General features: G+C 40.0%; 1 protein-coding gene across 1 annotated transcript; it reads left to right on the forward strand.

The window, feature by feature from the left end:
- The first annotated feature begins 2,420 nt into the window (after positions 1-2,420).
- Positions 2,421-7,363, forward strand: LOC139717669 (choline dehydrogenase, mitochondrial-like). Its single transcript, XM_071629175.1, has 2 exons — positions 2,421-2,470; positions 5,455-7,363. Exons 1-2 carry the CDS (start codon positions 2,434-2,436, stop codon positions 7,230-7,232), a joined length of 1,815 nt encoding a protein of 604 aa, XP_071485276.1. The 5' UTR covers positions 2,421-2,433; the 3' UTR covers positions 7,233-7,363.
- Positions 7,364-10,220: the final 2,857 nt, after the last annotated feature.

The following is a 10,220-nucleotide window of genomic DNA, read 5'->3' on the forward strand; positions in this document are numbered from 1 at the left end:
AGTAGTCTTCTTATCGAGCAGTGACTGCACAGATAATTCAAAAATTCATAACTTTTGAATGGGTTGTCCGATTTTGCCCAAACTGTCACTAATGTGTTCTAATAGTCTTGATGCATAATTCACTCAATTCACATGTGAAGGTGGACTAAACTTGACCTTTAACATCTAGTAGGCCCTATAATGAATGTATGATTTAAGAATGATGAAGATTGATCCTAAATGATAGGCCTAGTCATAAGCGAAAAAAAGATCCAGGAAAATCTCAGGGTATCATGGAATTGCAGTTTACCATTCATTACGGGGACCGTTTCATGAAAGTTGTCAGCCCTGACAAGTTGTCAGTCACTGACAATTACCATGGTAACAGTCCTGAGTGACAAGAGCTTCTCAGCCAATCAAACCCAAGGATTTTGGTGAAATTGTCAGCGCTGACAAGTACTAGTAGTCAGCGCTGACTAAATTGATGAAACATCCCCCGGTCTATGGTGATCCCGAAGCTGGCGTAGTTGCACTAGTTTTCGCGTTAATCGACCGTGCAAACAACACACGATCAACAACACCTACTGATCGATCGTATGGTTTAGCATTGCCTCCTGATCTTTGTTCGTGGCGAAGTCAATAGGCACTACGCTTACAAGCAAGACGCGGGCAGACTGGGTGAACTGTACGGATTTGCTTACTGTAGTATGATGAGCGTATGTGTCTGCCGCTCGCTGCCCTTGAGCTCATGCACATACTCCATGTCGCCACAACAGAACACAGCAGTCCACATACACGGTACTTTCGCTTTATGTACCTACACACACATGCATGAATTTGTGTGCGCGGGTGAACAGCTGCACACGTGGGTACCAGGCGTTGCATAACCAACACCACACAGAATCGTTGAAGAACACCGATCGTGTACAGTATACAAAGAATTGTCCTTACCAGAAAAAGGTGAGTAAAGCATTGATCCGGTCTATTTAAAGGCCACGTGCTAAATGCATTTTTTAACTCATCATGCCGAGGGCTACCATTTCATGTACATGATGTACAACGCGGATCTACTGCATGGCAGTGGACGGATGGATTTGGAAATTGCCATCATCAGTGATAATACTATAGGTTTCTCCATCGAAGAAGCCAACTATATGTAGCGTCGTGGACTGCTGAAACAGAACCAATAATATACATTCTTTGTAATTGTCCACGCCCATTGGATAGCTTTTGGGGGATTCCCCTACGATACCATCTCTTGTCTTTTCCTTCGCCAGCACAGCGAAACTGCAAGTAAGTCGATTACACCAGGGAGGTGAGTCCCTCCCTGATTACACTCATTTAAATTCGCACGCTTGGAGCCGCGTCCTCCTCATGCATCGTCATAATGATATTATGAGTGTGTACTGTGCGTATGAAGACGCAAAATGGGGAGAGGGGATTTCCCTCTCCTGTCTTGTAGAGCCATTATAGATATTATGGATAGGGCGGACGAGCTGATCCCACACGAGCACGCTCGAGATAATCGTTCCAGTACGGGTGCGCGATATACTGTTAAATTGAAGTAGCGTGCATTATCAACGTTTTACCCTTTAATAGCACATTTTTTAATGATTTTGACAGTAACACTGCATTCCCCTGCAATCATTCTGATCAATTAACGTATAATGGCCAATAGCATTTCCCAAGTGCAAGATGAATTAGCCGTGTGTCCGGAAAAAAAAAAATGAAAGAAAAGGGAAGGGAAAGAGAAGGGGGGGGGGGAGGTAGAAAAGAGGTTCACAGGTATAATTATTCATGCATGTATTTGTGATCTTCCGTGTCTGCCCTTCAATCTTTTTACTTTACCTTTTCATCTTTGTAAAGAAAGATAGCTAAACCAAGGAGGTGTCGCTGTGACTAAAAAGGACAGATTTACAATCATTATGATACATTAATTGGCTTTGAATTTATTTCCTTCTTGTTTTGTAATTTCCTTTTGCGTTTTTAAAGAAAAAAATCAAATAAATACCGATGTTTTTGATGAGATACACTTAAGTTTGTTTATAAATGCATGTGTTTGTGATTTTCAATTGACATGAAAACTACTGATGAAATAGGTAAAGTCCACTACATTTCATTCGTGTACTTGAAATTACTGCTGTGTCAATTTGTTTAAATGATAATTTGCGCAGATGTAAAAATTGTGCAAAATGTAAATTCCAAAGGAGCAAGAAGTCCCACATCATTGTAAATTGATAAGTTAATGTTATAATGCTTTGTCTCTAAGTTCATTTCAGAAAATCAGCTGTCTGGTTACACATTATGATTTGTCTCTTAATTTCAGAAATTAGCCATCTGGTTACACACACATTTCTGAGAAAACCTGTCATCCTTCAAGTCTCTCAGACCGCGACTGGTATGCATTGAATCTCTTGTCTGTTACATATCGTGTGGAAGAGTACAGCATTTGCCATGAATTTATCTACAGCGTCAGCAGTAGTCAGGCGAGGTGAGTTGAAATACGGTGGTTTCTCATTGGGCCCAAAGTATGAAAGCTCCTACTGGGTTTTACCCAATGATGCTTGCATTGTAAACTTGCAGAAAGGGAATCCAGATGGCAATGCAAGATATTGAAGTGACAACAAAGGAACTGGAAAAAATCAAAGTAAATAGAAATACATGGGTGAACAATATAGATACCCTGCACGTACAAATAATGCCCCCCCCCCAAAAAAAAAGAAGGAAAAAGCAAAGTTAGTAAATGAATCAGGTCAATGAATGATATCCTTTAGGTACAAACCTGAAAATACTCTTGTGTACAGGGTGTAAAACAACCTGCAAACCGTACTCAACATACTCAACATTCTGAGCATTCTAAGTCAAAGATGACATGAATATTATACTTGTAGCACTTGTATCATACATAAATAATTATGATATACAATGTAGCTCAATGTATTTCCACTTGCACTGAAGCAGCCGTATCCACCCTCGTGAATTTTGCTAAATTAGAAGTTCGTCCTTGGGTGGCCGGGGGGGGGGGGTGGGGGGGAGATGATTGTATGCAGTCCCTGCTCCTTTGAAGAACAAACATTTTCGTTAAGTGATGAAGACATTTGTACTCATCTACCCGACACGAATACATCGTAATTGATTAGCTTTTCCTTTTCAAACATAATATTCATTTTTTTTTGACAATATAGCTTAATTAAGATTCGTAACCATCAAACATCATACCAGTCCCACCTGTTCAAAGAATTGTTTTAGCAAAGGAGACAAGGAAGAAAACAGTTTAAAAGGGGGCAATATACGAATGGATGATATCTGATCGTAGCACTTATCAACCTTGGTGAGAGATAGAATCATTTAGCAAAGGTATTTTGTGGGAAACTTAATATTTAAAGATAAGACATCAGCTTGAAGCTTTTACCCAAAGTTCACTATTTCATCAAATAACTTTATTTGACATATGTGCAAATTTTTTAAACCTTCATTACGCCAAAATTATTGTTGATCAATACTTCAATAACACAGTGTAAAGAGATAGTATTAAAGATTTGCGAACTGGTGAGATGTGAAGTAAAAATGCAGCCAGAAGTGTTCTTTGGACATTAATTTGTTTCTTTCGATGTATTTCAGAAGAGTAAAGGCAGAAATAGATGTGAACCATCTGCTTGCATTGCCTAGCAAGAATTTATACCACATGGCACCATTTCTTATTTCATTAACAAGTATTTATTTTCTTAGCAGAAAAGATATGCTAATCTAGTCGTAACACACGCTCTGTTTGTACCTCAGATTAAGCGGACTTCAGACAAGTTTAATGGAGGGGTAATCTCTAACCCTACGGGCGTTGTTTGTTTGCAAGCTGCCTCAGTATAATTGTAGGTTCCCGCTGCCGTAATACTCTGAGATAAGAGCACATATTTATTATGACAAGCAAATGTCCATTGCAAACAAAATCGTCCTGTAATTGAAGTCAGTGTGTACTATCTACTCCGTGCACCATTTGAGTTTCGTAAGCTGATAATGTGCAGGAATATCAGTTGGTTTTATGGTCAATATCAGGTGTAGATATTGACTTTTGTGTTTTAGTGCGAAATCCACTTATTCCGTGTGTATAAATCCTCTGTGTTATTCCTGCTAGACATATTAATATCATTGAACACGGAATGAGGGGATGATATAATTATAATACATTATTGTAATGTTTTGAAAATAATCGTTATTCTTACCATTTGCAAAGGAGGATCTGAAATTATGGTTCTTTGTCTTGTGCAGTTTATTCGAGCATAATGACCTCTCGTATAGTAATGTTCAACAGTATTTATAGAAGTTGTTGTTTGATTATTCTTAAAATTTCATAAGACATCCACCATCTGAGGCATTTTTTTTTTTACCAACATAGGGAATTCTGTAGAGGGCACATCACGTTAAATAGAGCATCATCATGTTAATATGTTTGGCGGAGCTTCAAGTTTGTAAATAACATGGTGAAATATACAATGTACATGCATCTAGTACCCACAGATTTATATTGCCAAATAACAGGACATGTCTCAATCTGCCCTCCCTGCATTTGATCTATAGGAAGAAGATAATCGTTGTAGGATGTGTAAACATGCCCTGATTTGGCATCTTCAATACACACATTTGTGTCGGCAGGCGTCAAGTGCACGCTGATAAGTTTTGTATGGACACTATACTTCAAACAACCAAAATCACAGCACAACCTTTCATTCAAATTCTAAAGATTTTGTTGGTTAAGTGGTTTCCAAGGAAGAACCAGCTCTGAAAAAGATCTACATGTTGGAGCATGGTAGTCTGCAGGGCACTGTTCTCCACTATTGATTTTGATTTCGTTTGAATTCATTGAGTATAAAATTTCATAAAACAAGCTGAGTCAGGCATGGCACCTGATCCATTGAAACTCAACCAGCGTGGAAATGTACATATTTTGTATTATGTTACATCGCAAATTTATTCATTTTCATTTACTCCAAACTTATTATCCCAAATAAATATTATATAGACTGCTCATGCAGCGTACATTCCAAGCCAGAAGTATCAGTTTTAGATGTTTTTAGTTTTATATCGGATTAACATCAATACTCGTACATTTCATTCGTATGATGTTGATGTCCAAATCTATAAACTATTCAAAATGATGTAGCCAGTAGGTTAACATTTTAGTTGGATTGGCGACAAGTTTTGTTTTGCTATCTTTTTCATTCATTATCATTCTGACTATTGGCGAGATGCAGATCAAGAGTGACAGTTGTGGGTGAATAGTTCAACAATAGTTTACAGATAAACAAGAAATTAGTCCCCTTTATGATAAATTAAAGCTTTGGGTTTCTGACTTAAACATGTTTACTGCAGATAAAGTGTTGTTTTTTATGCTATAAATGATAACACCACCATAACAATGACCCCATAACGACTTTCTCTCGGAAAGATTTGTGATTTTTATTTGTCTTATCTTATGTTCAGGTCTGAGGAACTTCGGGCCCCAACATTGCATTCAGCATTGTCGACCATTTAGTGTGCAAAAGAAAGATGTCTCCGATGAGTTTACCCATGTCATCGTGGGAGCAGGGTCAGCGGGATGCGTGCTTGCCAACCGTCTCTCAGCAGATCCCAGCAACAGGGTTCTTCTCTTGGAAGCCGGGAGGAAGGACCACACTTGGCAGATACACATGCCTGCTGCCCTAATTTATCCCCTGGCCAGCAAGCGGTACAACTGGTATTACCATACTGTTTCTCAACCCCACATGGACAACCGAAAGATGTACTGGCCCAGGGGCAAAGTGCTTGGTGGATCTTCCTCCATCAATGCAATGTGTTATGTCAGAGGGCATCCCTATGACTATGACAGGTGGGAGACAGAGGGAGCAAAAGGCTGGTCCTATGCAGACTGCCTCCCGTACTTCAAACGTGCACAGTGCCACGAACTTGGGGGCAATGACTACCGTGGGGGCAGTGGCCCACTCAATGTTTCAAGGGGCAAGACCAACAACCCTCTTTTTGAGGCTTTTATTGAAGCTGGATTACAGAGTGGGTATCCATACACTGACGATATGAATGGCTACCAGCAAGAGGGTTTCGGATACATGGACCTCACCATCCACAAGGGTGTTCGATGGAACACTGCCAATGGCTACCTTCGAAAAGGGGGTGTCCAGAAGCGACAGAATCTCACCATCAGCTCACAGTCTTTGGCCCATAGAATCATATTTGAGGGAAATAAGGCAATTGGTGTTGAGTACATGCAGAACAAAGTAAAAAAAGTTGCCAGGGCTGCCCAAGATGTGATATTGAGTGGAGGGGCCATAAATTCTCCGCAACTCCTGATGCTTTCTGGTGTTGGAAATGCTGATGATTTGACAGTACTGGATATCCCAGTTGTGGCACACCTTCCTGGTGTTGGGCAAAATCTTCAAGACCACCTGGAGGTGTATGTCCAGCATCGCTGCACTCAGCCGATTACCCTATACCCAGCACAGTGGAAGTTTCCCCACAACATGATTCGAATTGGTCTCCAGTGGTTCTTGTTCCAAACTGGACTTGCTGCGAGTCCGCACCTTGAAGCTGGGGGCTTCATCCGCAGTAGACCTGGAGTTGAGCACCCAGACATCCAGTTCCACTTTTTGCCTTCGGTCGTAAATGACCATGGTCGTGAGCCTGGAACTTGTCATGCCTTCCAGGTTCATGTAGGAAGCATGAGGGCTACAAGCCGGGGAACCATAAAACTGAAATCAAAAGATCCGTTTGAACATCCCATCTTAGATCCCAACTACCTTGCAACAGAAATTGACAGATGGGAAATGCGCGAGTGTATCAAGTTGACTCGTGAAATCTTTGCACAACCTGCCTTCGATCCCTACCGTGCCGAGGAGTTGCAGCCGGGTATATCTGTCCAGACTGATGCTGAAATTGATGCCTTCATACGTGCAAAAGCTGACAGTGCCTATCATCCCTCATGCACCTGCAAGATGGGATCAGAGGATGATCCAATGGCCGTTGTGGACAGCAGTACCCGTGTGTTCGGCATCGAGAATCTCAGGGTGGTGGACGCTTCTATAATGCCGAGCATTGCTAGTGGCAATCTGAACGCCCCAACCATAATGATCGCAGAAAAGTCAGCGGACATTATTCTTGGAAAGGCGCCACTAACCAGGGCTGATGTCCCCGTTTGGAGACCCTCTACGTTGGAGATCCAACGGTGTAAGGGACAAGATGAACCGGAAAAACATGCTGCAGTTGCATGAAGTGTAGAGCACATATTACTTAACAATTACTGATATTGTCGTCATTGATATAGGGAACTTGCTACTGCCGTGCAAGGATTGGTTCCTCTGCTGATGGTTACAGCGTCACAAGACAACAGAGAAGGCAATACTCCAAGGCGATGATCTTGACAATGCAGTGGTTGACGACTAATTGCTCTGTCAAAGGCAAATGCAGAAATTTAAGAGGAGTAGGTGTCGGGATAGATCCAGGTGGTTATGCTTGATGGTGTCCTTTGAAATGTTAACAGTGTTAAATTCATTGGTTTATATTTTGCACCTCCCAATTGTTACATTATTCAAGAGTATACTCTTTTGCCATATTTTTATTGATACATTGTTGAATCTGAATCATTACCAGTTTATCCACGACTTATCAAAGTATTGCATAGTTATCCCTATTATGTCCACTCCAAGTTTGTTTCAGTGCTCAAAGTTTGTGCAAAGATAAGGACAGAAAATTTACTCACCAATTGTAATAAGACGGGGAAATGGCACCGATGATGTTAAAGGTGAAGAGGCTGCCATGTGATTCGGTCATCAGTTGGCCATCCTAAATCGTCCTTGATCATAATCGAAGTACATGTAGTTTAATCCTCGTGAGTAATTATAATCAGTTGTCATTTGCGCTGTGTGTGAACCATCGCTGCCTCTAGTGTGCCTATCTTCTCATGAACACTTCATTTTTTAAGCAATTCGCAAATCATACCTGCTTTTGTGTGAGCTGGAGAAATTTGATGCGAGCTCGTCTGAATTGCTGTTTAACGCTCCTGCAGGTTTTAAAGGATTTGTGTGATACATTCTATAATATGTTGTTTGCGTACCTACAAATATGATTGCTAAGTTTTGCCTTTAATTTCTCGGTTATCATCTTTAGGTCAAGATCTTTAGGTTAAGATTGTCGAATTGTTTCCCGAAGAATGCTAGTTTGGTAGGTTGTGTACCCCGCATATATACTAGTACTAAAATGCCATGCGTCTAAGGTGTTAATTATGCCCTCATGTACGTTCTTGGTTGATGTTTCATGATTTATGAGCTCATTATTGAACTTTCGTGCAAGGCTAATCGTTGAATATCATGTACCTCACCATCCATGGAGAGATACAGAGATATAATGGGTAATCTAATGGGTAGTTTAGTTTTCGTTTCCTCGTCACACCCAGAATCAATTTATCACTACAAGCCAAATGCTGACTTTTTGTCAATCATCCAATTCTGTGTACATTGTATTAATGGTGCCATAGCCATAGCTCCTTCCAGATAACATTTCGCGTAACCATTCTATGCTAAGGTCGTTACTGCAAGGAAAGTTTATGGAAATGAAATCTTGAAAGCATTTTAGTCTGATTTCAGAGGTTATTAATCGTGTTTCAAAGATTCTTCCAGTCTCATGTCATTTGTGTTCTCATCAAATCACAGTACGTTGTATAGTAATAGCGCTTGCTAATTATTGGTACGATGTATAATCCAGTCCGGAGTTCCACTATGCGCATAAACGGAAAAAAGGGGTTATTCGTACCGACAGACATGTTAGTTTTGAAATTTACTGGGATAAGCATCTGTGATGTAATGATTGTTCATGTATTCCTTATAAATGCTGCTTGCTAGCAGAAGTGGTGTTTGGCAATATCAACAGAAACAGATTGTTGATATACAATGTGCATTCAACGAAAAATACTGAAATGGATGCTTTTCCAATAGAGTGTTAATTGACGGATCATTCTACGCAAGTTCATTCTTTTTTTTTATTTGATGAATCCCATACCATGAATTGTGACGTAAAGTTTGTGCACTGTGTCGCTCTGAAAACGAGTGAAGTGCCCATAACCCACCGAGGAAAAAAAAAAAGGAAAAAAAAAAAAACAAGTGTCATTCATACCAATGTTGCCATGAGCTGACTCGTAACTGGTTTTATTCGAAAGTTATGCGTTCAATAAAGTTCATGAACTTGTATTTTATTGTTATGATAGTCGTGTCCTGTAGCAGTGCGGTGAGTGTAGAAACGATGATGGTTTTCACATTCCACTGTTATTGTTGCCAAAAAGCAGCTGTGCTGTCAGTTTTATAAACACTATATTGTTGTTGTTTGCTGGAATTTCTCCGAGAATTCCTGTCTCTATAATATAGAGATATTATCGTTTCTATATGATCGATATTATCGTTTCTATAAAAAGAAGGTTCGCCAGTTTAAATGTAGTTTCACAGTTTGTGGAGCAATTTGCATGTATCTTACGTATGCTATTGCAAGTTTTATCTCTTTGCAATGTTAGCACTTCGTGTATCTTGATAAACGTGCTTAGTGGATCTTAGGAATTGTTATCATGGGTACAAGGGGTCATTTCCTTCTTTGCTCATAGTGTCGGAAACGAACGGAAGAGAGAGATATAAAACGACATAATGCGATACTGGAAAAGTGGAGACGGGAGAAACAAACATAGAGTGGATGTATGATAGGGCATGGTATAATACGTGCGTGTAGCTTTGTGTTTGTGTCTTTTTAAAGAGAGATAATGCGAATATTGATGTGTTACATCGTTCTTATTGCTGGTAATATTCGAAAACCACGACACTGACAATATTCTACCAGACCCTGGATTGTGATTTGGTTTGTTGTCTTTTTTATTTCATAATTTTTGTGCTTTTGTGAGCATGGCAAAATTGTCACGATAGACCAATTGAGAGCATTTCGTGCGCAATGATGTGATACAAATTTTGTACCTAGTGCAACTGCTACACTTTGACAGGTTCTTGTATATAGGGAGATAGCCATTGGTATAAAACTATCATCTTAACGTCTTTCTTCCATATTTATATGGTCTGTGGGTTTAAAGGGCACATCACGCGTCGCCTTGTGAGACTTGTACACATTTAGATAGACAGTGTAAGAAAAATTAAAGAGTACATCCCACGAACCTCCTTTCTCTCCCCTTAAAAAAAAGGGGGGATGTGATATAAATGTCCCGTATCGAA

Source organism: Diadema antillarum, unplaced genomic scaffold (genome assembly GCF_040938485.1).
Source record: "Diadema antillarum isolate AM-2024a unplaced genomic scaffold, OU_Dant_1.0 scf00000008, whole genome shotgun sequence".
NCBI lineage: Eukaryota > Metazoa > Echinodermata > Echinoidea > Diadematoida > Diadematidae > Diadema > Diadema antillarum.

Coding starts and splice junctions, on each gene's coding strand:
- LOC139717669 (XM_071629175.1), top strand. CDS start 2,434: ATGAATTTATCTACAGCGTCAGCAGTAGTCAGGCGAG. Junction 2,471..5,454: donor GTCAGCAGTAGTCAGGCGAG/GTGAGTTGAAAT, acceptor TCTTATGTTCAG/GTCTGAGGAACTTCGGGCCC.